General features: G+C 44.7%; 1 protein-coding gene across 3 annotated transcripts in view; it reads left to right on the top strand.

Moving 5' to 3' along the window:
* Positions 1-27,060, top strand: part of GALNT16 (polypeptide N-acetylgalactosaminyltransferase 16) — a 72,745-nt gene that overhangs the window by 41,669 nt on the left and 4,016 nt on the right. For all 3 annotated transcript variants that reach the window (XM_063398730.1, XM_063398729.1, XM_063398731.1), the window contains exons 4-14: positions 2,893-2,960; positions 5,431-5,496; positions 6,557-6,678; positions 8,674-8,761; positions 9,734-9,818; positions 10,841-10,944; positions 14,433-14,559; positions 15,463-15,555; positions 17,582-17,665; positions 18,681-18,822; positions 20,099-20,215. In XM_063398730.1, the coding sequence (XP_063254800.1) occupies positions 2,893-2,960; positions 5,431-5,496; positions 6,557-6,678; positions 8,674-8,761; positions 9,734-9,818; positions 10,841-10,944; positions 14,433-14,559; positions 15,463-15,555; positions 17,582-17,665; positions 18,681-18,822; positions 20,099-20,215 (1,096 nt within the window). The remainder of the gene's footprint in view (positions 1-2,892; positions 2,961-5,430; positions 5,497-6,556; positions 6,679-8,673; positions 8,762-9,733; positions 9,819-10,840; positions 10,945-14,432; positions 14,560-15,462; positions 15,556-17,581; positions 17,666-18,680; positions 18,823-20,098; positions 20,216-27,060) is intronic.

Genomic DNA, 27,060 nt, shown 5'->3' with positions numbered 1-27,060 from the left:
TGAGGGAGAGGGGGAGATAGAGGAGTGACCATGAGGAGGAATAATGTATTCCCTCAAGCACCCTGTTGCTTGTCCCTCTTGGTTTTCAGAGGCAGTGTGAGCTGCATACCTGCCTTTTAGTGTGGGCTCCAGCCATATGTTTTCAGACAAAACCTGTGAACATGCCAGTTCAAATGGCTTGTTGCTGGCATCGTCAGTCCTGCAGGAGATGTGTGTCAGTCAAGAGCTGCTTGCCTGCTTTGATCTCTTTTCCTTGCTAGGGCATAGCTGTCACTCTCAAATCAGTCACTTGCTTGGCATCCTGTTCTCCTTCAGAAACAACTGTCACTCTAAAGGCATTTTATATGATTGATGTCTATGCATGATTAATCATTAAGCCATACCATCACTTCTGCTGCTGTGACTATTCTTGCAGAAGAAAAAGTCAAGTGCTTTTTGTTTGGTCCCTCTCTTTCTGATTTCAGAAAGTCATTACTGTAGGCACCTTTTGGTTTTGATGCCAATGTAAAGGTGAATTATCAGGCTCTAAGTAGAGGGATTTCAGCAGCTGTCAGTGGTTCAGTGCCTATGCAGAGGGCCTGTGAAAATTCTGATTAAGAGAATGCTGTTGTAATACTAGAGCATTTGGTGTAGCATCTCTTTACAATGACAATTTAAATAATGGCAAAAAAAAGATATTATTTTAGAGCAAAGGGAAAAAAAGATACTCTTCTGCTAACATGCAGAATAAACAAGATTATCTGTGAACTCAGGGGAGTTGGACAGAGGAGAGAAACACAATGGCAGTGCTGATGTCACGTTCATGCAAGAGAGTAAGGAATCTGATACTGAAAGAAGACAGCTGTGAGAAAAGGCAAAGGAGATAAGGAATTCATGAGATGAGGGGGGAACATTCCATGTTTCTGCTGTAAAAGGCAATTGTCATTTGCATTTTGGAATTCTAATAATATGTTTTTGTGCCTAAAAGTGTGTTTCATGACAGTCTCTGCACCTCAGTGTGGGGAAATATTAGGATTACTGTGCTCCTTGTTAAAAAGACAGGGACAACAAAGTGCAAAGAAGATTAAGTACCTTTCCCAAGGATCTACAGCAAGTTATTGCAGAGTTGAGAGAAAAACAGGGCACTGTACAATGAGCTGTGAACTCCTCAAAGGATGTGTTCTCTCCACTGGGGAATCAGTGGACAGGTAAAAAACAGAGAACAAAATGGGGCTTTTTTCCCAGTTATGTTGAGTTGAGAGACCTGAAACTTGTAGAGAAAATGTAAGCATTGCCAATAGTCAAGCTACTGGAAGAAGCTGTAGAATACCATTTTGCAGCCATTATACTGCAGTCTGTCTGGGTTGTTTTGCATTGTGTTTGCACAGACAAAAGTTTCAGTGCAGGGCAACATTGTCTGTAAAATACGCAGATGATGGTTGTGCTGGGAGAAGCTGCACTTCGAACGGCACAGGAACATCCCCCCACCTCCCACCCCACCACACTAGAGGATCCAGAGAGACATAAACCAAGAGAAGCAAATGAGATTCAGCACTGGAAAATGCAAGCTCAGTCATCTAGGGACATGTAAGCTCAAAATACAAATACTATCAGAGGCGTATAAAGCAATGTGAATCTGAAATAGTGTGGGATGTGATACTGAGCAGCAGAACAGTCAGAATTTTGCTGTATGAGAAAGCAGAAAACTCTTCTAGACTGAGGGAACTCTGCCTCTGTATGCAAAGCCATCAGTGGTGTTGCCATCTTAACAAGATGGCAATTTATTTCTCTACACCTTCATTTCTGGAAGTATGGGACTATTCTTGTCTGTTTCCTATATAAAACAACCACGACAACAAAAACAAAAGAGGAAAAAAAGCTGGATTTTTTTTCTCCAGTATTGCTCAAAAGAGCAGGTGCCACTGAAATGAGACAGGTTGCTAGAACTAGGAGGACAGTGTTTGCCTCTGTTTTCAATATTAAAATTTGCATAACTTCCCTCTTCACTGGACTGCCTAAGCATCACTGAGCAACCTTGTTGAAGTTAATGAGGACCTGCCTGTGCACAGAGGTGTTGGAGGAGGCTTGAAGGGGGAATCTGCTACGTGATGGTAGTAAAGCCATGGAAAAAGAGTGCAAGCATTCTAAACGAGTGAGACTGATACAGAAGTCAGAACTGAACTGCTCAGACTCCAGAGTACCACAATGCTTTGACATCTGAGGAGGGCAGAAGCTTTTCTCTGCTTTCCTCGTGTGTGTCCTGCAGAAGCAAACTCATTGCAGACCCGAGGGTGTTACATGGTATGGTGCAACCAACCTGAGGAAAGGGGGTGCTTTCAGCAAGTGTGGTGCTGGTTTGAAAGACATACAGGTAACAGCAACAGACAGGAAAAAAAATCCAAATCCAGAATATTGCCAATACTTCCTTCCAAAGAAGGGAATCGGTGAGAAAGCCCTAGCAAGTCACACCTGTTGCACTGAGATAGGGCTCCTTGCTGGGGAAAGTGGCAGCTCTTTATGCTCTGCAGCAGTGATGAATATTACCCAGAGGCTGGCAGATGGGAATGACCATCGGGCTGCCTCAGGGCATGTGGTTTTCTCCATGTCACTTCTGTTTAGGGGCAGAGCATGCTGCAGCACCCTTTGCTAGCTGCCCCAGGCAAGTCCCACAGTCAGCTCCTGGCTGTGGGTCCCTGTAAGGTCTGGCTGAGGTGCCACAGCTCTCTGGGATATTCTCACTTGTGGTTTGGGCCTGCCAATGATCACTATTACAAGGGGAAGGTCACCGCTTCCACTTCACTGGAGGCTGATATTCCTGCTGTAATGCATAGCACAGCAGATTTCTATCAGTCCTAACATTGTCATTGTTGTGGCAGCTCACAAAGTGTCTTCTTCTTCCCTGGGTCCCTGCAGTGTTCTGAACCGCACCCCTCCCAGCCTCATCCAGGAGATCATTTTGGTAGATGACTTCAGCTCAGATCGTAAGTTTGGACCTATTTTCTTTACTCTTATTTCTTCCCTTCTGTTAACCCGTTTTTTGTTTACTCTGAGTCCCCCTCCCTCACAGATTCCCTCTTATCTGTATGCAGGAGAAAAAGAAAAGAAAAGAAGTCTGTGTTTAATGTCCATGCATGGCAGAGGCCAGAGCTTCTTCCTCTCTTTTTCTTTCCATGGGTCTTCCTTTTCTGTCAGCGTGGCAGTTTTTGCTAGGTAGCCAGAAATCTCTGTCAGGTTTCATTATGCACCATTTGGTGAGCTGTTTGGCAAGATATGTGTGTAGCAATGGTAAACATGACCAGAACAGGTACTTACAGACCAAGGGGCAAGAAGAAGATGCAGTGGAGCATACAGAAAATTGCTGCCTGGGGTCCTGAAGGCAGGCCTGGGTGAGACTGGCTGTCTGCCTCCATGTCCTAGGATCCCAGGTGTCCCTGTGGGAAGCTGTGGCAGAGTTACTGCTTTGGACAGCACCATACTTTGTTCTGCAGCTTGGCACAGGGGTGGAGTGTCTACTGCATCAGTTCCAGCAGACCTGCAGACTGGAGGCTCTGGAGTCTTTCTGTCTGTACAGTTGCTCCTGCTCCTGGCTGTTGTGTAGTAGTTGTGAGGTGGTGGGGGTAGAAGACTTCTTGCTTCTCCCATGATGTGTTCTAGATTCAAAGACAATCTAGTTATGTACCATTTATAATAATTGATAATTACTCCTCCAGAACACTTTACAGATAGCTGCGAATGCCCACCTTGGCCTGCTGAGGTAAGGAAGCAATGCTATTTTGATTTTGAAGCTAAATGCTTATGTAGCTTTGGCCACAAAAAAACATTTTTAAAGGTGGATGCTGAGATGAGGGATGTAAGTTTTTGAGGGCCTTACAGTGTGTTTTGAATAAGTACTGAGCTATGCTCAACTGTTTAATTTCAGTGTTTCTGAGCACTTCCAACAAACAATCCTAAGTGTTCCACATTCTGCACCTAAAAATTCAGTTCTTAATGGGAAAAGTGTTCCAGATCAACAGTGATGGATTTCTGGTACTTGTTGGCACAGGGTTCAACCAGAAACTCCCATTTAGGCTCTTCAGTTAATAGAACAATTTTTAAAAGGCTCTATCCTGTCACAGCTCTTATTTTTTCACTGACAGCTGTATATTTGTGCATATAGCCACTTCCCTGGGACACCTTCATGGAGGCATATCAGCACATGTTTGAGGTCTGACACTTTCCTTTAATACTTACCTCAGTTTCAATACTTGCCTCAGTTTCAATACTTGCCTCAGTTTCTCCATATATATTGAAAGTCTACCATCTCTGACAAGCAGCTACAGGTAGAGTGATGTGCTCCACTCCTGCAGAGTGAAAGACTTAACAAGGATTCTCATACCTGAAGCTGTGACTTGGCAAAGATAAGAGCATTGCCTTCCCTTGTAGCAGAGTTCCAGCAAAATCTTGGTGCTCTGTAGGTCAGCACACCTGCCACTGACCTTGGATGATGCAGCATCTGCCCAAGTGCCGACATAAGAGCAGACTGCAGATTGCACGTATCCTTGAGCATGGAAATGCTTGTGCAGGAACGTGCTAAGAAGGGCACTTTGGCTAAGGGCCTTGGCATTCTCCCCAGAGTGTTCAGTCTGTGGGAAGATGACAGCAGGAAAGAGGGGGCATGAGACATGAAAAGGAATACGGAATAAACATGGAAATTGGGGTGAATTTGATGGAACAAGAAAAAAGAGCTAGTTAGAAATTGCAGTTCCTATGACATCTGCTAGAGCAGGACTAGAGAGGATGACAGAATTAAAGACTCAGTGCTCATTGGTATCTGGCTGGAGCAGGTAACTCTTCTTCTCCCTCATCTTCCCTAGGTAATATAAATGAGGGATGCCAGGAGTTTCTGGCAAGCTGCCAGCAAAGTCCTTGGTCAAGCATCCATGTGTCAATGTGATGGTGCCTCCAAGGAAGTAGGTCACATCCCAGTGGCCTTTGTTAAATAAAATCAGGTGGAAACTGCCCTGAGAACAAATGGCAGGCAATGCCCAGATGAGCCACTGAAGGCAAAGAGACCAGATAAGATCACTTTATGTTACAGAACTCTTTTCCTTGGCTCTTTGGTGATTTGCAGTCCTGCTTCCCTGTGTTCCCTCCATTTCATTAGGGCCCAGTGCCACGCTGCCAGCACATGCCCCATTGTTCTTGTGAAATGCTGAGCAGGGGAGATGGAGGCCTGGTTGCTCAGAGGATTGAGAAACACAGGCTCAGCTGCCTGAGGAGGACAGCAAGGCAGTGCTCTTCTGTGTACTCTGTACACAACAGAACTGAGGCCATCAGGCTGATTAATGTGATATTAAGTGAAAGCAGAATTTTTCCTCCCATGGAGAAGCAGGAGGAGAGTTAATTGGAGCTCTCTGTTCAAGCCAAATAATTCATGTGTGTATACCAAATGTCTTTTTTGCCTTCCCCAAGCTGAGGACTGCCAGCTCCTTACCAAGATCCCAAAGGTCAAGTGTCTACGAAACAACCATCGAGAAGGTGAGTGTGGAAAGCTCTCTCAGTACAAAAATTTTGTCTGTTTTTCCACATGACCCTGGTTGTCTCCCAGCTGTTTACATATTGTTTCTTAGAGTTTGTTTTTTCAGAATAAGAATTTGGAAGCTCTGTGGAGGGAGAGCACAGCTTATCAACTCTCAGGCTTCAGGGGTCTCATGTAATACCTAAATAATGAGAAGTGATGTCCAGAGGAACACTTTGTTCCTTGGCTGGAACAAAGGCCACATTTTAAGATCTTTATGAATAAAGATCCAGATGTAAGTCTTGTCCTTTTACACACAAGCTAACTCTTGCACTTCCAAGTGCAAGATAACAAGTTGTGTAGGAGACATAGAAGGAGAAACAATCATGTATCTGTCATAAAGAGATACAATTAAGGAAAGTTTTTTCTCATTTATCTGCTATGTGCATAAATGACTCTGACTTTCCCAGCTGCTCTTTAGTTTGACTCACATGTGCTGGCTTATTTCTAAAGCTGTCAGTGCACAGCAGGTTTGGAGTGAGGATCTAGAAGGAGAGACAAAAATGACTGTTTAGTTCACAAAGAGCATCCCACGTAGTGGCATGGTCTGTAGGAAAGTAAGGGGTAATCTGAGAGCCAGGCTGATATCTCTGCAGGGCAGAATAAAGGTCAAATGGGAATAAGGCGGAGAAGCAGTAAGGAAGGCAAAAAGCAGAGAGTAGAATTTGACCATGGAGAAGTGGTGATGGAGGCAGCAGGGTGCTCAATGGGAGAGTGAGTGAGCAGGCAGCTGCCAGGTGTCTGTGGGGAGGGCTGGAAGGGAGGAGCAAGGAGCCAGGTGGAAGTTTTGTGTCATGGACAGAAGTGACAGCAGAGGTCATTCATTGTGTGCTGGGAGGGCTCATCTGACTGTCCCCAGGGTATGCCCTGCTCTGAAGCTGCTCTCTGCTCCTGATAGAGATGTGATATAGGAGAATCACCTGCTCTTCCCCTGTAACGGCCACACAAAGTATTTTTTGTGAAGGATGCTCAAATGTTTCCTAACCTTCCTGCTTCTTTGCTTTCCTTTTCTCCTGGCAGGGCTGATTCGCTCTCGGGTGCGAGGAGCTGAAGTGGCAGCTGCTGACATCCTCACCTTCTTGGACAGTCACTGTGAGGTCAACAGCGAGTGGCTGCAGCCAATGCTTCAGAGAGTGAAAGAGGTGAGCACCCTGTCCCGCCCCGGGATGGAGGGAGCTGGCCTGTGCTGTTGGATCCTCTGCCCTCACATGTGTCAGCAGAACTGGTGAGAGCAAGGCCTGCCAAGGTACTGCTCAGGCAGGCTGTTACAGAGGAAGGTACAGCCTGAGCTGGATGGGCAAGAGATCCCTGATGGGATTCTGTTCTGCCAGTGTGATAAGGCAGGAGGTGCAGAGTGATGGGATGAATGCTGAATGCTGGCACCACCAACTTGTACCTCTTGTCTCCTGCAGGCATTGTGCTTTCTCGTCCTGTTCACCTGCATGTAGGACAGCCCCTTGGGCAGCATACATTGTGCAATTTTTCCATTGTTTCCATCTCCCTTGCTGCTGGACCCTTCCCTCTGCCCCGTCACTGCCAAAATTTTCCCTCCATTAATGTTCCCACTGAGCTGCCACCATACATCACCTGCATGCAGGCAGCTTTCTATCACAGAGAAGCTGCCTGTGAGGGCAGGGATGTCCCTTTGATGGTTCACTTGGCAAGGGATTGATGTAAGGCTGGAAGAATGAAAATGAGGCAGAAATATTAGCAGCTGTCACCCTGCCTGCACTGTAGAGCTGGAGGGAGAGATCATACAGCTCTGCTGTAAGAAAAGGCAGGGGAGAGGTGATGGGAGAAGCCCTGCTTCCAAATGGCTGTGATTGCTCCCCTCTGAAAGGAGGTTCCCACAAAGTAATGGGTCTCATTAGGTGGAGGCTTTAATGATGCTTTGTAAGCATGTCTGATTAGCTTAATATGAAGGAGCAGAAGAAGGTGAAACTTCAGAATTGATGAATTAAAAGCTTCTGCATTTTATTCTTGTTCAGTAAAGCCCATAAATGTTTACTTTACTTATTGGTCTTTAAGTCAAGCTGCAGCACCAGCATAGGGGTTCCTAAGCAGAAAGAACCTCTCTCATTTATTTAGGGAGGGATCTAAATTGCAAAAGCCTGTGTGATAACTCTAGTATACAAATTTTTTAGTGAGCAGATTTCTACCTATTTCTGACCTACTTCCTACATTTCTGATGTGCATCCTGTTTCAGATTTCAGTCTTGCCCTAGCCAGTCCTGGCACAGATTGGTTGGAGTAGTGGCTGGCACACCAGGCTGCCAGGTGGGTGCTGGAGTCTCAAGCTGGGCAGACACACTCTGGCTGGGCAACCATTACAGCTCAGAGGGGAAAAAACATGAATCCTCTTACCAAGGATGTCCCGTCCTAGCCAAGTGTGGTACCTCATGAGGAACTATTGCAAGGCACAAAATGAAGGTTTGATAGGAAAGGCACGGATGCTGGCAGCTGTCCAATAACAAAGTGCTGTTTCTGGCATTGCCAGCTCAGTTTCATCTTACATGTCAGCTGTCACAACACTGTCTTTAATGCCCTGTCTTGTGATGTTGAAAAATTGTCCAACTTCTGCTTACTAAAAGGATTGCGAAAGAAAACTGTAAATGTCTACATGCCTTTATGGCAATAAAGTACTCACAATGTCTTGATATTATAATGTATACAAAGTGTCATATGTATTAAAAATTATGAATCATAAATGTGGGATCTTGATTCATAGTACTTCTTAGGAAAATGCTTTATTAGGGGTTTGATAATTTCTAGGCTGATGATAATGAGTTAATTCAAGGATGGCTGAGCAGAAGGTGTGCTGTCAATAGATATCAAAAGCAAACACAACATTTTTGGGACAGTGGTTGATGCCCTGTGACTTGGGCAGGAAATAAAGAGCTGTTTCTTAGCAGCATTCCTAGGTGCTGGAGTCTGACTCCATTCCCCACATCTGTGGAGTGCACCCACCACCTCCATGTTTGGATTTCGAGGCCACAGATCTCTTGTACAGCTACCAGAACCATATTGGAGAAACCAGGCAGAGATTTACATGTGCAACTTTGTGTTTCCTGATCTCTGGCAGCTTTGCTGAACATTCAAGAAAGCCTGACACTGATTTTTTTCCCCTTTCTCCCTCAGGATTATACCCGAGTGGTGAGTCCAATCATTGATGTTATCAGCCTGGATAATTTTGCCTATCTGGCAGCATCAGCAGATTTGAGGGGAGGTGGGTATAATGAATGGCATATGTAAGTTAGACCTGAGGGATAGTGCATGATAAGTAAGTTGTGTTCTCTTCAGCTTTCCAAGAAAACGTAGTGATGATCTTTCCTGACAGGTTATCTGTCCCTTTTTCTCATGCCACTTGCAAAGTCAAGATCTTTTGAAGAGTTAGAACAAAACTCAACTAGTATTTTCCTCTTGAACTTGAATCACTGTCATGACATTTAGCAGTTTCAGGACTTAGTTAATTGGTTAAATATCTCACCGTGTCCTTGCTATGCTACATGTACACTGGAGTCTGAGAGGCACTTCCAGTTGCTGCTGTGATCTGCCAGGCTATCTCATGGCATCTTCTGAAAAGTATTTACACCTCTCCCCTCACACTGAACCCACTGCAGCTGTCCCTGTGTCCACCCCACTTCCTGGTGCCCTTCTACATCTTTTATGGCTGGGGCTCACTTCTGCACTGCTTGCCAGCCAAAGGCTACCTGTTCTTCGGTGCCCTTAACAATGGTATGAAGTTAGTGACTGTGCTGTGCTCTATCATCCACCACAGGCCTTCTGTAAGTACATGGTAATCTTGACAGACAAGGTGGTTACAGTGAACTGCAGGCCTTAGTTCCCAGAATATATCATATCCCACAGAGTCCTTTATTAAAGCCTTGTAACTCTGGCAGACAGGGCTTGGTAAAACGAAGTGGCCAGAATACAATTACATCTAAGCCTGAAAACACTCTCCTGAAAGCGTGGAGTGAAAGCGAAGAGAGATCTGTAATGCTAAGGAATGAGGGTGGCAGGACAGAAGCTGGTAACGTCTACATTAGGATAGGCTATTGCCATTTTGGGTAGACTGTGAGAGAGGTCAGGGAAGGAACATAGGGATAGCCTGTGAAATAGAGGTGCAGACTATCACTGAAGCTAGTAGTAGTGTTTTTACAATTAGAAAACCAGTTTGGCATGTCTTTTTCCTTTTCAGGGTTTGACTGGAGCCTTCACTTTAAGTGGGAACAGATTCCTATAGAGCAGAAGATGTCCAGAACAGACCCAACTCAGTCTATAAGGTACACTCTGATGGACAGGGTACACTTCTCCAAATACCTTTACTAAGCCTTCACCAGTGTGGTAAGGAGGGTACAGGGGCTGCCTTGCTGAGGACAAAATGCCACAGCATTCACCTGATGATGACAAACTCTTCATGTTGCTTTCTGAATACGTTGAAGTCTATACCCTAGGTGTGAGAGTACTGCTCTCTGAATATTGTAAGAATAGCGATTATTTACTATCATACATGCCACCTCTACAAGCCACCTCTTCTTCTATGTGTTTGTTCCTGTGTTCTCCCTAACTCAACACTCTGAATGCCTCAGAAATCTCTTTGGGGTTTTTCTAATTATCTCCATCTTTCAGATGAAAACTTACAGAATGAAGCAGATAAACAGCCATTCCACATGTGTAAAGCAGATCAGAAAACTGAATCTTACCAGTAATGTGGGCATGGAATTACTCCCACCTACTAAATCTGCATGTCCATGGACAAAAGAGATTCTGTTGGCTGGAACACTTGTTGCCAGTGCCATTGCAGGGTACATGGCTCTGAGACATGTAGAATGTAACAAATCCTGATATGAAGAGTTATGGTGCTTGTCTGTATAGGCAGACAGCTCCCTATTTGTAATATAAAAGTATCATTTAATTCCTCAGTGTAATTTGTGAACCTCTGTTTTGCACTCCAGAAGCAACCAGCTTGTTAACAGCACAGCAGTACGTGCAGCAGCCTGTCACACCATGTCTAATTGGTGAACACAGTCATCAAACAGTGCCCATCATTCCTTCACACTGTGCAGATTTGTATGAATGCAAAAGACACAGCATTACTCTTATAGTGCTTGGAAGACTATCTAACAAAGGCATGAGGATGATCTAGTGAGGGACATCTCAGAAACCTGCTGCAGGCTCACGTTCCAGCTCTACTATTTTTCTCTTTTAAATGGGACCTTGACAAATTGTCTGCCCTTTAGAATTAGGTTTGTGTTGCTACATAAATGTGTGATTATTTTTTCTGGATTTCTGTTTTCTCTTCCAGAACCCCTGTCATAGCAGGAGGCATCTTTGTGATTGATAAGTCCTGGTTTAACCACCTGGGAAAATATGATACTCAAATGGACATCTGGGGAGGAGAAAATTTTGGTAAGTTAAGGACATTTCAAGTCAATGATACACTAATGCAGAACTGCTTCCCAGTCTTCATTGCTTACCAGAGCTTTTTTTTTGAGAGAGATCTAATCAGTGTGTCAGTGTAAGGTTAGGTCATGTAGTGGTCAGGTAATCCACAAAGTGGTCAGAGCTGTATCGCTGTCAGCGTAAAGTACCTGAGGGCTACCCTCTCCTACAGGCATTTGTGCTACTATACAGGAGCTTCCACAGTATAAGAAAGAAAGAGGAACCTCCTGATATTTAAATTATTGCTTGTTTTTGGAGAATATTCCTCCAGTTCTTCACACGACAGTCTGTGTTGCCCCAGCTGTGCAGTGGGCAGCCACTACTGCAGCCTCTTCTTATACCTGTTCCTCTCTTGCAGATAAGTCTGAATTGCTCTCCCAGCTTGACAGGTCAGAGAGATATTTTTCCTAATAAAACAAGCCTCTTTGTAAATGGAATTTGGTAACAAATAGACTCAGAATGAAAACATTTAGAAGCAGGCTAGGGCATCACAAACATCTGAGGAATTCAGAGGCCCAGTGTAGTCTGTCCACTGGCATGCTGTTTTAGGGCATGATGCTTAAAACCCATCTTAATAGTGGCACACATATTCCAGGCATCTCTCTTTGCCCCATGTGAAGGGATGCTGCAATGTCACCAGGTGTTAATGACAAAAGAAACATGAATGTCAAAGGGGGGTACATGGAGACATCAAACATTCAGGGAATTAATTTAGAAATGGTGTAGATGGAGCTGAGGAGATAAAAGCCTTTCCTTTTGTAATCAACTTAAGTAGATTTCTTTATTTCTTTGTAGCTAGCACTGCAAAAAAAAAAAAAATCAGTTTCTACAGGTTCCATAAATGTCACAGATTTGTAAATAAAACCTTTCAAAGAAGAATTTGTATGGTGTTTCCTAAGACCTGGAGAACCAATTAGAAAGAATGAAATAGTCAGGAAGAGGAAATTTGTTTCTCTGAAGACAGCTGGGAGAGCTGCCTCTTTCTGAAATGCTTTCTAAAACCATTAAATAATATTTTGGGCTGATAATAGACTCTCAAGGTACCACATTTTAAAAACAAAATATCTAATAATGAGTCTCTGTTTTTCCAGATCTTGATTCAGTTTTATGGTATTTGTCATATTAAAAAGAGATATTAAATGGTGCTGGCATTGGAGTCTCAGCAGTCCTAGTAGCATCAGCTAAGCATTATGGAACAGAAGCCTTTACCTGGGCATGAAGATCCCCTCCCTTATGTCCCTCAGGAGCAGAACCAAACTCAGCTCCTTGCCATCCTAGCCCTGCTCCAGCTGCAAAGCCAGCCACTTGGCCATTCTGCCAGCCTCTGAGCTGTGCCCATGTAAAAGCTGTACACCCCAAAGATGGAGAAAGAATATTTCTTTAGGCTTTTCTCTATCTGCTTCTGCCCACCTGGGAGTCCAGTGTTGAAGTTTGGTCTGTATGTCAGTAGCAGGATGCTAAGTAGAACTCTCTGCCATAAGTAGCATAAGTAAATTATTTGCATGCTCCCAGCCATTCTTCCATAGAGAGCTTATCAAAACCACAGAATCTCTCCACAGGATTTGCTTCATTCTCCTTGAAACAGCTTTTGTAAAGCCTGGCAGTGGCTGGGCCAGGCTGTGTGGGACTCAGCCACATGTACAGGTCTTGCCAGTTTTGCCTTGTTAGGATGTTTTTCTGTAAATTCAGTGTCTCCTGTCACTTGTCCCTCATCCTCCATCAAGTCTGTTGCTTATGAAAGCGGAGGGATAGAAACCAACCTGGATTTGACAACAAAAGTATTCATTTTCCTTGAAGAATTCTGAATGGTTAATCAAACCTCTTTAGAAACAGTTTACCATACCTAATTGAAAACTGAGTTTTCTGATCAAGGAAAAATATTGGTAATGTTCTGAAACATTATTTTTACTAAATATTACAATTTTGAGTGGGAAGGGACTGTTTGAATTTGGTCCTCCTTTGTAGATGAGATGAGAGAGTAGTTCTGTCTAAGATGGTGTGAGAAATCCTCTCTTTGGAAATGGACATCACTTTCAAGTTATACATGCCAGACTGAGAGTTTAGTTTTTCTGGTAGGCCAAAGTGAGTCACAAGCTCATTCCAGGAGAGCAAATGTCAGCTGGACACATCACCAGACAGAAACTCATGTCCTGGGTTTTTTTAAATTTGTTTGTTTCTAAAACCCTTTCTCTCTTCAAATCTGGAACTCTCTGTTAAAAGGAATCTGAAAGTAATTAGCTCTGGATAAGAGTCAGGAGCTAGTAAGACATACTACAAAATACAGTCTAATCAAATGGGGGTTTTAGTGAGTAGCTACATTAAATAGACCATCTCCTCCCACCCTGCAGCTCACTGAGCTACCTCTCAGAGGTAAGCTATGAGAGAGGAAAGCTATGGAGAAAAATGAAGGTTGGGAAGATGTTAGTGTGTGTACATGGTTTCAAATATCCATTAGATCTGGATACATAATTTCTTTTAATTTCTAAGCATCAGAGCTGCATAAATCATGCATTACCAGAGGGAGATCCCAACTGAGTAAAGCTTTTGAAGTTATCGGTCTATGCAGTCTGAAGCACTTTTGGTAAAGACTACCAAACCACCCAGGTAATTTTCATTTTCCTTCTTCTCTTTTCATCGCCACGTAAATTGAAAGTGGAAAATCCCTCTGGTGTGGCAGTGATTAAACTTGTGAGGACAGACCCATAAGCTTGAGCAAAGTCACCTTCTGTGATGTAAATAAGTGCCTGCACATCAAAGCTCCATGCTCTTCTAATCCTTTAACAAAATGTTGAATCTAGCTTCAGGATAGGATGGATTTCTTCAAGTAGCAGGATCCTCTCTGTATTTTCATAGTCCTGCTATATGAGACTGGTATCTGCTCTGAGCAGTTCCCCCAGCAGAGGCAACTGCAACACAGTCACTTGCTCTATTTCATTAGTAATAGAGCCAACCAAAATGAGAAGAAGGAACTATTGTAGGGTGGATAACATAGGGAGAGGACTTAGCTCTAGACATTGACACCTTATACCCTCATCGTGTTCTGTTCTTTCCCCTCGTCTTCTAAATTCCCTTTCTTCCTCACATGATTTGCTTTACACAGTAAATTCTTCTTTTTTAATTCCATCTGTGTGCAGGGATGAGAGTAACAGAAGTCCAAAACAGGGTGTGTGGGCAGTGGTCTCAGTCTGTTGCCAAATGCCATCCTGAGCAACCTGGTCAAATGCACAGGTGTCTCACTGAAATGAGACCAAAGAGGAGCAGGACTGGAGAAGGCTTGGAAGTCCCTGAGCTGCAATGGTTGCCTCCATTTTAACAAAGGGAGGACAGTTTCTCTGCTCTCACCACGACATTGCTTTCCCTGATTTTGCTGTTGCAGGCAATGCACCTAGAGCAGAGGGGTAAGAAAATTGCCCTTGGAACTTTTGCGGCTGTATGACTCTTGGGGTCTCTTCCAGAGCTCTCTTTCCGAGTGTGGATGTGTGGTGGCAGCTTGGAGATTGTTCCCTGCAGTCGAGTGGGACACGTGTTCAGGAAGCGCCATCCCTATGACTTTCCTGAGGGCAACGCGCTGACTTACATCAAGTAGGTGTTGGGTAGAGTTCCTGGCAGCAGCCAGGCCACCTTCATGTTGGGCATGTCTAAATAAGTCTGAATCCTTTGTTGTGCTTTTGCCTGGTAACAGAGAACAGCTTGTGGCTGAGCATCTGTTCTCAAGGGAAGGATGAGTTGCTGTTTTCTGTGAACAAAACCTGTTCCCTTCTCTGCTGTTTGTATTTGTGTCTCTTATTCCCCCTCAGTCTCTGGTGGCGGGGTGGGGAGCAGTGTGCCAGAGAGACACCCTGGCCCTTCACAGATGCTGCCCTGTGACTTGTACGGGGGTCTCAGCAGTCCTTGGACATCTCTGTTGTCTCTGAGCTGTACATGCTCTAAGATAAACCCTGAGGACAACTGCTACTGCGGGACAGATGGAAAAAGGAAAGACATGAGATGAAGTGCTTGACAATGAGAGTGGTCAAGCACTGCTGCAGAGCCCCAGAGAGATGGTGAAATCTCCATAGTCAGAGATTTCAAAACGCAACCAGTCAAGACCCTGAACACCATGACCTAATCTGAAGCTAGTCTGATTTGGGCGGGAGGTTAGAGCTGCTTTCCCAGCTGAATTATCCCGGGACGTTATTCTAACCTGGGAAAAGGGATACTGTAAATACGTGTCATGGTGACAGTCAGGCCCGGCGTCTCTGCAGAGGAAGTGTGTGTGAAAAAGTCACCGTAAACTACGGCTGTTAAATTTTTAACCTCTGAAGTGTTCTTGCAAGGCTTTGTAGGCTTCACACATTCAGTCTCTGCCCATGCACGCTGCCTGCTCGGTTTCGTGTTCGGGGCTGTCCCCAGTAGAGGCCCTGGGCGTGCCCGCCGTGCCGCTGCCGGGGAGGGCCGGGGCTGCGGCCGGGCCCGCGCTCAGCGCCGCGCTGCTCCCGCCCGCAGGAACACCAAGCGCACGGCGGAGGTGTGGATGGACCAGTACAAGCAGTACTACTACGAGGCCCGGCCCTCGGCTGTTGGCAAGTCCTTTGGAAGGTAAGCTGCCCCGGGCCTTGGTGGGAGGGCTCTGGTAAACCCCTTGGTGGCAAGAAATCGTTTTTAGGTCTTCTCTGGGGCTAAGTGTGAGAAATAGAGGTGCTGTGGATGCCTGGCCTGCCAGGGAGGTTGTAGCTTGAGTGTCTGGCTAATGAGGTTTGCTTCTAATTCACTTTATTTTTTCCCTGGTAACACTACATAAATCATTTGTTAGCAGAAGGTCAAAGGAATCTGTAATGAAATTAAAAGACCAGACACTTTAAGTGGATAGGCAGGAATATTTTTCTATCACAGCATGCAGCTGTTGTGGAAATTTGAGCTGTATCTTGAGCACTCCCTTGGTGCACTCCCCACTCTCCTGATGGATGGAGGGTAGTTTGCCTGGATTGTAGGGCAGGAGAGAGCATGGCAAATGGCAAGATCTAGAAATACAATCTGCAGAATTGTGCTTCTTACAGCACCTTTGCTAAAGCTGTCTTCAGGCCACATGGGACTCATTGTTATCAGCTCAACAGTTCTCTGTGACCCAGAAATCAGTGGTGGACACCAAACCTGGGATGAGAGGAGAGCTTGCTGTCTGTGCTCTCAAACCCCTATGACTCCCCAATAAATGTAAAAATCCCAGGAATGCTGTATTTCTGTGGGTTTTATCTGCCTGTGAACAAAAGGCTATTGTTGTATCAGTGTAAGGACTTGGCAAATGTGGTTGCATCTCAAATGTGTAGCTGTGTGCACAGGATAATGGTGCATCTCCTGCTTATTTATGACAACCAGGTCATTTTCTTGCTGCACACTTTGCTTTATAATCATGATGCATTACATATCTTCATAAAAATAGCTTTGCCTACCTAATTTATCAGTCCTTGAGCTGACTGCAGCAGCTGAGCTGGGACCACAAAGCAAGTAACCCTGCTGCTTGTGGAGGAAACCAGACTATTGTATATTGTATGTGGATATATTGCTCATGTGTTTTAGTGGCAAAATCTGCAGTTCTTGTTCACACAGACTTCCTAGTGACTTTACTGGCAACACTGGCTGAATAAAAGCTGGAGCAGAGCCTAAGACTTTGATTTCCGGCAATTTCCTGTAGTAACAGCTCTGTGAACCTGCATTAAATCTAGATTTTAAGGTGCAAATGCTTTTGACACCATCGCTGACAACTGGGCCTAAAATGGACCCTCCTTCCCCTCAATTCTGATGTGGATATAAAATCTAAGAACATTCCCCTGAGGTATGTGGCCTCATCTACTTGTGGTGTCTGTGGGCTGAGGATGGAGAGGTACACAGGTACAGCTGAAATTCCTTCCCAACCCACAAATGTAGAGTTATAGCTTAAAGACAAGGGTTCTTGGTTCAGCTGCTCAGTAGGAATGCTGGAGGGAAATCCTCTTCTTCAGCCAGCCAAAGCCAAACAAATCAGCAGTGGGAGGACTGCCACAGTACACAGCTACTGAGATTTTGAGGTAATCTCCCGTTATATTCCCACCCGTCTCCCAAACTGCTTAAGAACAAATAATTAAATTCTCCAGGTCTCAGTTCTTCAGCCTGAGCCTAGACTTGCTGCCATGAGCTAGAGACATGCTTTAGCACACACAGATTAATCATCTGTATGTACCTGAGAACAAACACTTTCTAGGCCTTTTCAGCAGTTGATTGTTGTGCAGGTTTCTTGGTATGCCTCTACAGGGGCACCCAGAGGCAGAAACACTTTCCTGATCTTACAGCAGTTTTACTGCAATGTATTATTCAACACAGTGGGACCTGGGCCCTGCCATAGCTCTGAGCCAAAGGAAGTGCTAGAGCAGCTCTCTGAAGGTGTTTGTCTTCCATTTCTATTTCCTGCCACTTGCCTCTCTCCTCCTCATCACCTCAGGTCACTGCTAGTGCTCTGAACCCAGCAACAGTTACGTGGGAGAATGAGTAATGGCAAAAAGTCACGTAATTCCCTCAAACCTCCTGGTCAATCTTCATTGTTCCCCTCCCTCTGTTCAATGCCTTATTCTCAGCAAACTGTCTGTGTTTCCAGTGTTGCAGACCGAGTGGAGCTGCGACACAAACTGAACTGTAAATCCTTCCAATGGTATCTGGAGAATGTCTACCCCGAGCTCAAGTGAGTCAGTTCTTCGCTTGTAGAAATCCCTGAAGGATTCGGGAGGTGGGTCACGGTGGGAAGATGAGCCTTGACAACAGTGGGCAAAAGAGAATCTTATGCTTGGAAAAGATTTTCTCTGTTCTTTTTGGTGAGGAAGCTCCTGTGTTTTCCTGGCTTGTATTATCACAGCTCTGCAAAAGATCTGCCTTCTGTTCTGCCCCACACGGCTGTGGGGGGCTGTTGCACTTGGAGATGTGCAACAGTGGTGTTTTCAGAGGTGTGGGGTGTAGTCAAGTGCCAGAGCACTACACCCCTCCCAGTTTTGACTCAGTCTCTGCCTGCTGGATGCTCTGTCTGGAGGGAGTTCAGCCAAGTAGAACTGGACAGGCTCAGTGCAGAGGTTTGGGTGGTTCAGAGAAGGCTCCAAGGAATGCCAGAAGCAGCTGTGCCTGTGGCTCCCCCTGCTCTGGGTCAGGACACGGTTGTGTCCTTGCTCAGCTGGGAGGCAGCCTGGGTAGAGCTGTGTTGCTGGCATGTGCAAACCAGCACACCCTGGCAGCACATCTTTAAACCTCAGCCTGTGACTAGTGTGAGTGGAAGCTGAAACATCCAGCTGTAGTCTGGCCTGGACAGATCTTCCCTGCACTCCTGCCAATAGAATATGTGTTAGCTGGGGAGAAGACCGAGAAAGGGGTAGGAAGATGCAGAACAAATCAGTGTGGATATGGCTTTTTGCTGGAAACAGCTTCTTTCTACCTTTCAGACTCTTTCAGAATCATCACATTAAACTGCTTAGGGTACCCCTAAAGTTCCTGGTATGCCTTCTGAAACAAAAAGGTACCAGTCCTCTGAGCAAGATCTCACTTGATTTTTGCCTCTTCCAGATATTTCCAGTGGGCAGCATGATGTTGTTTATTTTCTGTCAAATACAGGGGACTGTGTTTCAGTCAGGGGCCAATTAAAGCCTTATAAATGTGAAAGTGCTTTGGACATTTACGTATGAAGTACCATGCAACTGTCATTTTACTTCAAGGATTCCTGAAAAGGAGTTGATTCCAGGAATAATTAGACAAGGAGGAAACTGTCTGGAGTCTCAGGCACAGGATACCACAGGGAATATGTTGGCTGGCATGGGACACTGTAAAGGGACGGTGAATAATCCACCTGTCACTCAGGTAAGGCAGGCTTCAGTTTGGTGCTTTGCTCCTGCTCCTACCCTTTTTATTACCTGAATGAAGAGGCCTGAATCTCTGGCCTTGGTGCGTTGATACAGAGGTGAAGGGAGGAAGGATTTGACCCTGTAATGATTTTAGTAGTAAGCAGAAAAAGCAGCCCATCTCTCAGAGCTCTGTTGGCTCAACAGACTCAGCAGTCAGACACGGAATGTGAAAGTTTTCATCAGTCAGAGACAGCAGGTAGTGCTTAAATGCTGAGAGAGTGACAGACTCATTGAGAATCATTTTGGGGCTGTGCTTGGCTAGTACCCTAGCATGTGGGTAAGAGATTTTTTGGATTAGAAACATTCCTTGCTCTGCCAGCTCAGCTGTAGCTGCAGATGACTGGAATTGTGCTGTACTGCAGGTGTGTTTCGGTATAAAGCACAAATAGAGTTTAAACTGCTGATCCCCATGGCAGTAATGTGGTGCAGTTCTCCTAAGTGCAGTGGAGCTGTGATGGTGTATACAAGCTGAAGATTTGCACTCAGACTCTCTGTTGGTGACTGGAAGCAGCAGGGAAGCCGCTTGAGAAAGTTAAGGGTCACAGGAGAGGATTTTATGCCAGAAAATACATATTCATGTCTGTTAACTTCTGGAAACTAGTTTGCAGCCAGCATTCAGTGTGCCATTTAACCTAACTCATTGCTCTGTGTCATTACCATTTGAAATCTCTGAAACTTACTGCATTTTGTATTTCTTTCTCGGGGAAAGTATCGTAGTAGCAGTTGATAGGATCAGGTATCCATCTAGCGAGAGGGAGGAAAAAATGAATCCATTTGTCCCTTATGCGTGCTGGTGATATATGGATATGCTTGCCTGTGTTATGCTTTGCTTGACAATCTGTAGGTCCCAGATACCTGTTGGAGAACATGTCTGCTGTGTGAAATATGCAGAAGCAGTTGCACATCATGTGTCAGGGCTCAGGATCCTTTTTCCTTTGTAGGCCTGAATCTGTAAAGCTGCAGAGCAGAGAGTTGCATGGGGTCCAGGGTTAATCAGACACCTCAGATTGTGAGGGAAGCCAGCTGCAGGCTTTGAAATGGTCATGATGCACCAAGCCTGAGCGTAAACTTCTGATCAGGTGACAACTGTTGTGGTAGTCTTCCCAGGAAGCCTTTCGTAGGAAGAGAACAAAAGACAGAGGTTTTAAAGATAGCTGATAGAAAAAGCTCTCTCTCCCTCATCTGATCACTGTTTGGATCCTAATGAAACCTTTCTTTTTCTTTTCCCAAAGGAGTGGATATTCAGTGACCCTTTAATTAGACAGCAGGACAAGTGTCTTTCCATTACCTCCTTCTCTACTGGTTCCCAAATCACACTGGAAGCTTGCAATCAGAAAGACAGCAGACAGGTAGGTAACTGTGCACCTCTCTCTGGTGCCTTCATTGCCACATGCCAGGGTACCTGCATCAGTGCAGCCAGCAGGGGCAAACCCAGTACCATCCAAGCATGTTAAAGGCCTTTCCATCTTCTGCATCTCCCTCTCTGGTGTGTTTTATAAGCTTGGATGTATGAGAGAGTGTGTGACTAGCAGGAGCAGCAGTATGTGGGTATCTGCTCTGCCTGGGCCCTGCGCAGCATGGTTGGCTCCAGCTCAGCAGCACCTCAGCTTTGTTTCTTGGATAAGTTTGTGTGCAGCCAGATTGGTGCATGGATGAAGCACAGCACCAAAGAGAGGTAGGTGATGCAACTGCTTTGAGATACCAAAGGAAAGGGTGGTGTGTGCCATCATTTGTTTATTTAATTTGAAGTGAGAGAGCTGTATTCTTCTGTGTGCTGTCTTTGGACATGTGAGCAGACCTTTAAAACTGAGTCTGTGCAACCCATTTAAGAGATACTGACTGACACAAAGCACTGTATGTTCCACCTGAACTGCTCCCTAGAGGAAAAATATACAGCAGCAATGATCCCAACAAAATGCAGCTCTTTGACTTATGCTGTTTCCAGGATGTGCAACTCTGATCTGTCAGGACAAATCAATCATTTTGCCAGGTAAGGGATGGCCTCTGCAATGGCTAGGGTGCTCTCAACAGAGATGTGATGTGCCTTTTTGTAAGAACTGGGCAAAGCGCAAAAAGGAACAACACAGCACTGGCAGACAGCAGACTAGACTTGTTTCATTCCCAGTTCCCGTGGTTCCCTCTACACCAAGAGAGAACAAATCTTCTGTCATCTAAGGCTGTGCTGACTCTGTGCTTTCTGACATGTTTGTTGTTTTGATAGCCCAGAGGCAGAAGACGGCTCAGCTTTGACCAGTTCTCATCAACATCTTCTTTTGTCAGTACTTTCTAATGCTATATGAATCCTTAGATTTAGTTCTTCCTGAAAGAAAGCACTGAAATCCAGTCCTGCCCATTTATGGAAAACCTGTGTAGACTTTCCTCTGGAGGGATGGTTAATGCAGAAATGCCTGGAAGAGTTGTCACCATGAATACACTGGAAAAACTCTGAGTTTGGATTAGTCTGCAAGGGTATCCCAGGTGGGCTGTGCTTGCCTGCTCCTTTTGCTTGTTGGCAATCACTCATCCCATTGCTGTGTAATTAGGTCACTTAGCTTTTCCGTATGTGCCTCGCAGTATTTTTCTCCCTGGCAGCAGAGAGGACTTTAGCAGCTGCCAAAATCAGCTGTCTTTCCCTGCTTCCTCTGTCACGGGAGGGCAAGGATCCCCCAAGGAGAGTGGAGTCCAAGCTGTATCAGAAGCCAGAATAGAGATTAATCCACAGTAATACAGGCAGGCTTATTCTGCGGCTGGAATAGGATTTATTGAGTCTTCATGTGTTGATTATATACAGGCTCATTGTAAAGACACACACTTAAGGGTGTGGGCTGTTGTTTTCCATTACCTTATGTGAGCAAACTGCACTTGCATCAGGGACTTGACCTAGCAGATGATTTAACCAACTAATTATAAGCAAGGATTTTGTTTAAGCATTTCAAATAATTAGAGACAGATTTGAATTGCAGCTGCCTTTCCAAACTGCCTTGGGGCTGAAGGGATAAGGTGGGGTGAAGTGGGAGAAATGTGTTTGAATTTTTAATACAATTTGGGTTGAAATGCTCTTAAATGTCGAGGTCCTTTTCATATTCCCCAACTCCCATTTAGAAGTTTGTACTTATAAAGCCAATTCTACTTGCAATGCTCAAGTTTGTTGTGTTCCTAGGGAATGTTGTTATGGTTTTTTCCTTCCATAAACACAACAGTAATTGTTGTTAACATTGACTTTACATTTTAATTAGCTAGAAGTCAGTCATCTTGTAAACTATTCCATTCTCTCTCCTCCTGGTATTTGAGAGATTGATTTCCAAGAAAGAGCAAAGCTGGAAGGAACAAATTCTCTCAGTGGTCCTACAGCTTGCCTGTCTCCCCATGGATACTCACAGCCCAAAGCGCAAGTGCTGGCAGAGAGCAGCGCTTCCGAACTGTGCATGAGTGTATCCACTTCTCAGTTCAAGTGGGCTTCTCAGAAAGTCAGAGGAGCTGAGTAGAGGGAGGGGAGCTGAGCTGCTTTGCAGAGCTGGGAATGACAAGCAAGAGTCCTGACTCTGTGATGTGGTGTGAGCGGAGGAGGGTGAGCGTGGGCAACGTGCATCACACACGTACAATACCCTAAAGGGAGAGAGCAGCGTAATGAAAGTCCAGCTTTGAACATCTTTCCTGTCACTGTCACCAGAGACCTGTGGTGAAAGATGTTTGGGTCTTTCTGGATGTATATTTCATGTCTGTGCCTGAGTCATGAAAAAGCAATGTTTCTGACAAAAGACGTACATGTGATAGCTTTGGTTTTTATTGTACTGGGAGTAGATTAGTTGGATCATTATGACAGCTCCACACAGCTCCTAAAGTTGGTTTCTGCTTTCAAACATACTGAAGCTGTGCTTATGCTACACAGCTGCTCTGCATTAAGCATGTCCCAGGGACAGTTAATTTTGATGTAAATTTTGAGGCTAAAAATAGTCCATTTAACATATAGGTAATATTCTAGCAGAGGTTTTAGAGTATTATGATTTGTGTCTAGAGTATTACCTCAAAATAAGTCTAGAATTTTGCAAGCAGGAGGATCTGAGACAATAGTCACACTTCAGATGATTTTTGGTGCTGTCAGACTCCCTTGGGTTGAAAGAAACCAGAAATGAAATCTATTTGGCAACATGGTCCTGTTGATCATTCAACAGCAACAGCTGGCACTGCTAGCAGAAGACCAGCCAAAAGCTATTCTGCATAATCAGAACTAGATTTCAAAGCAGATGGATGTTATCCATAATGTTATTTGGAGAATAGCATTTTTAGTTGAATGCACAATAAATTATTGCCTTCAGCTTGGTTTTTTGGCTCTGACTGACAGTAGGAGTGGTGTTTTAATTTTTATTATAGTGAGGACAAATAGAAGGCAAAGTGAGAGTCAGACACTAAAACAAGAGAATGAAAATGAGAAACATTGGCCCAGTATTTCCCAACAGAACAAGAAATTCTGAGAAATCCTATTAAACAGATATATTTCATTAAAATGTTCTGAAGGAATGTGACCTCAGCCTGAAGATGAAGATGAAGATGAGTTTTCTTGTGAGACAAACACTATTTGAAATCCTGTGTCCCTTTGTATACCATTGGGAATTTTTTTCCCACTTTACTTCTCAGCATATAGTACCTGAAGATGAATGCAACTTTATATAGAGTATCTAAAAAGAAAAGGAGTGAAAGCCTGCCTATTTTGAAAGCACCTGACTCAGCATCTTCATGACAATAAGTAGGTAAAACAATACTGGCAGTATGCCATATATGCCATATACATTGAAAGTAGTTTTCAGGAGACAAGACTTTCTCTTAGCTGTAATTTAGTTTTACAAATTTAGGTGCTCAGAGGAAGACAATACTTGCTGGATGCTGGTGAGAGCTTTTCTATCCTCTGTCTCTCCTCATTTATTTAAAATTTAGTGTTCCAGACCAGCTTCAGGCTGCCCATGGCTCTGTAAATACTCAATTACAGCTTACAACGTCCTTGGCTACTCTGGTTATCAGCTCTCCATACATTTCTGTTTGAAGCATCTTGGTCCCCATAAGCAAAATTTGCCTTTCTCAGCTGTGCCTCCTGGGCTTGGCCAATTCCACTGTTTCACAGTTAGGATTTAGAGAGAAACCCTGGACTGCCTGGATTACTGGGGGTTAAAATAAAACTTTTGATTACCCTCAAAAATTAGGCTAGTGTAAACAATTTCAGCTCTTGTATATATTGGATAAAAGAGGACTAGCTATTTCTGACTTTTCACTTAGTAATTGTACATGGAGTGCTTTCATCCAGCCACAAAAGTACATTGAAATGATAGATAAAAAAGAGGGAGAGAGATTTACAAAAAGTGGGGGAAAATTTGGGTTAACACTAGGGAAGAGGATCAAGACACAGTTTTTCAAAGAAAAAATTGATTCTTTTTTTTCTTCCTCCGTCTTCACTCCAAACCTACTCTGACCAGTATATTGTATTATCTCCATCTGCACAAGAAAGGAAGACCAAAGAGAATTTTCATGCCAAAATTTTTCAGATTGTGCAATGCCTGTATCTTCCAAAAGCTTTCCTTCCAAGTACAGGCCAGTCATAATTTCTGGGTGTAGGAGAAGAGAGGACTCACTGTAACGTGTATGCAGGAGGTGTCTGCTCTGTTTATTTTTTGCTAAAGATGGACATTATTGCTGTCATTTAAAACTTATCAGTCCAGGCTTCCCTTGTGGTCTGTGGAGAAAGCTGGGCCCTCCCAGAAGGGGCTTGTACCTTGGACCCCTCCATAACTACGTCACCAGGCAACTAGTTTAGACTGAATTGCTCATTTCTGAGGTGGCTGACAGTGGGAGATGAGTGTCCTGTCTCCTGATCCCATCCATTCCTACTGCCCATCCTCCTGAAAGGTCTGAGATATGATGTGTCCCTGCAGGGCAGGATGTTGGGCTGCCTTTGGTAATCCTGTGGTCTGCAGCCAGGCGTTGTGAAAGGTTCAGGTGAAATCAGGGGAGTTGCTCTGGTCTCTCGTGAAGGGCAGAAAAGCCCGGTTTCTGATCAGAATGAGTAAAATCCACCATTCTGAAAATAGCCCGTGCATTTGAGATGAGGAGCCCTACCTTGGCTTTTGCTGTCAGTGTGCTTTGTAACAGCTGCATACAGGCACCTCCCTGCAGCCCAGATGAGCCTCATCTTCACCTCTCACCTTCTCTCCCCCTTCCCCATCCATGCCCCACTTTATTTTGAACAAAGGGATCTGGGGGTGACTTGACACTGGGATTTCCAGCGGTGTGACTCACTGAGAAGCTGATTGATTTTGTTGGCAGCAGCAGATGTGCTCTGGGGAGTGCTTGCTGGTGTCCTGTTGAGCCTGTTGCTGCAGACTCTCCCCACAGACATCACAGTGGGGACCTGCCCAGCATGGACAGGTAGCAGGTCTCTCATCTGAAGGAATAACATGAGCAAGCCTCCCATGGTGCTAGTTTTCTCCTGAACAGCGAGGGGGAAGAAGAAAACCAGTGTCTCTTAGTAATGGGCCTTGTCCTCCATCTCAAGTCTCGTAATACCATGTCCTTTTACAGCAGGGTCTTTTGGTGGGCTGTGGGGTGTGTGTGCACAGGGGAGCATGGAGACTGAGAATTCACAAACACAGAGAGGTAGTGGGAAAGTGGAGGGCAAGGAGGTAATTGTGCTTTGGAGAAGGTCAAAAGGCTCTTCACTGGGGTGTCTGTGGCTCTGGGAGACACTGGTGGGGAGGCTGTCATGCAGCAATGGCACCAGCTGGGCACATAGCGCAGCTTGCCAGGGGAGGAGACCCCCTCCTTTACACTCCATCATTACAGCTGCTGCTTTATGATATTAACTCTTCCTCAGCTCTTTGCAGGGAGGCTTATGCCAGATGGGAGCCAGATGGCTCTGGGACCTGTGTAGGCAGTGGGTTGCAGCAGCTGGTGAGGGCATTGTAGTGCAAAGACTGCATTGTATCTTCCTGTCCATCATCACTGCATTCCTCTGCCCCCTTCTCCATTAAAATCAGCTTCTTCCTCCTGCACAAACAGCTCTCCTTTAGTGTTGTCCTGTGAAATACTGCAAATTGATGCTGCCTCTGGTATTAAGACTTGAAGAAATACATGATACAGGAGCAAAAGATTACTCTGGACTTTGCAACTGCCCTGCCCTCCAAGACACGTAACAGCTGTCAGCAATATGTGAACATGACTGAATATCTTAAACTATACAGCATGTGGCAGTCCTTTTTCTATGCTACCCAATAATTAAAATGTTTGTAGATTTTGACATTGTCCAGATATTGCAGGAAATTTTTAAATTCCCGCTGCGTATCTTTTCTGCAATGCTCTTGAGGTCCATCACTATTGTCAAACTGTTTCTTTTTCTTCATCAGTCTTATGGGTTAGCCAAAACATCCTCATAATATTCCTAACCTCTTTATTGACTGAGCACCCAGACCATAATTTTAACTGGATCATCTGTGTGAATGAAAAGAATGAAGGGAAAATCCCTGGAGCTTGGAACCCTGAATCTTCTCAACCTGTTGAGCTCAGCTGTGCTGCACTAGAGATGAATCTGGGATCTGTCATCTGGAAGATCCCAAATCCACAGACTAGTTTCTACTTCTTTCTCTTACTATCAGCCACAGTGTTTCCAGTTTTTGGAGTTTTTTCCAGCAGGGATGGAAGGTACAGCCCTTTCCCAGGAGAATTTTAAATTCAAGGTTGGGACATATTTTTGTTTCCTGTTAAGTAGCACAACCAAAGTGGACCTTCAGAAAAGGATTGTATATTGGACCTTTTGAATTTGATGAAAGAAGAGATGAGGGAACAATGGATAAGAGAGAGGTCCAGTCAAACAGTAGGAAGTGTGATTTTTGCTTTCTGTGGACAGGTTGCTTTCAGTGTTGGGAGACATTTCAGTGCTTTGCTTTCCATGGCTTGGAAAGCAGCCATAGGAGGGTTTCAAGTTTTGGCAGATACCTGGGTGCCCAGGACAGAGAGTGGCCTGGAAACTGTGACTATAATATGCTTTGAAAATGCCATTACTGGCTGATTTTTGTGTTGATAGAATCACACAGTCATAGAATGTGCTGGGTTGGAAGAGACCCATCTGGATCACTGAGTCCAACTGCTGGCCCTTCACACAACACCCCAGCAGTTACATCATGTGCCTGAGAGCGTTGTCCAGGCGCCTCTT

Source organism: Prinia subflava, chromosome 5 (genome assembly GCF_021018805.1).
Source record: "Prinia subflava isolate CZ2003 ecotype Zambia chromosome 5, Cam_Psub_1.2, whole genome shotgun sequence".
In the NCBI taxonomy this organism is placed as follows: domain Eukaryota; kingdom Metazoa; phylum Chordata; class Aves; order Passeriformes; family Cisticolidae; genus Prinia; species Prinia subflava.
This window is presented reverse-complemented; position numbering and strand designations above follow the sequence as displayed.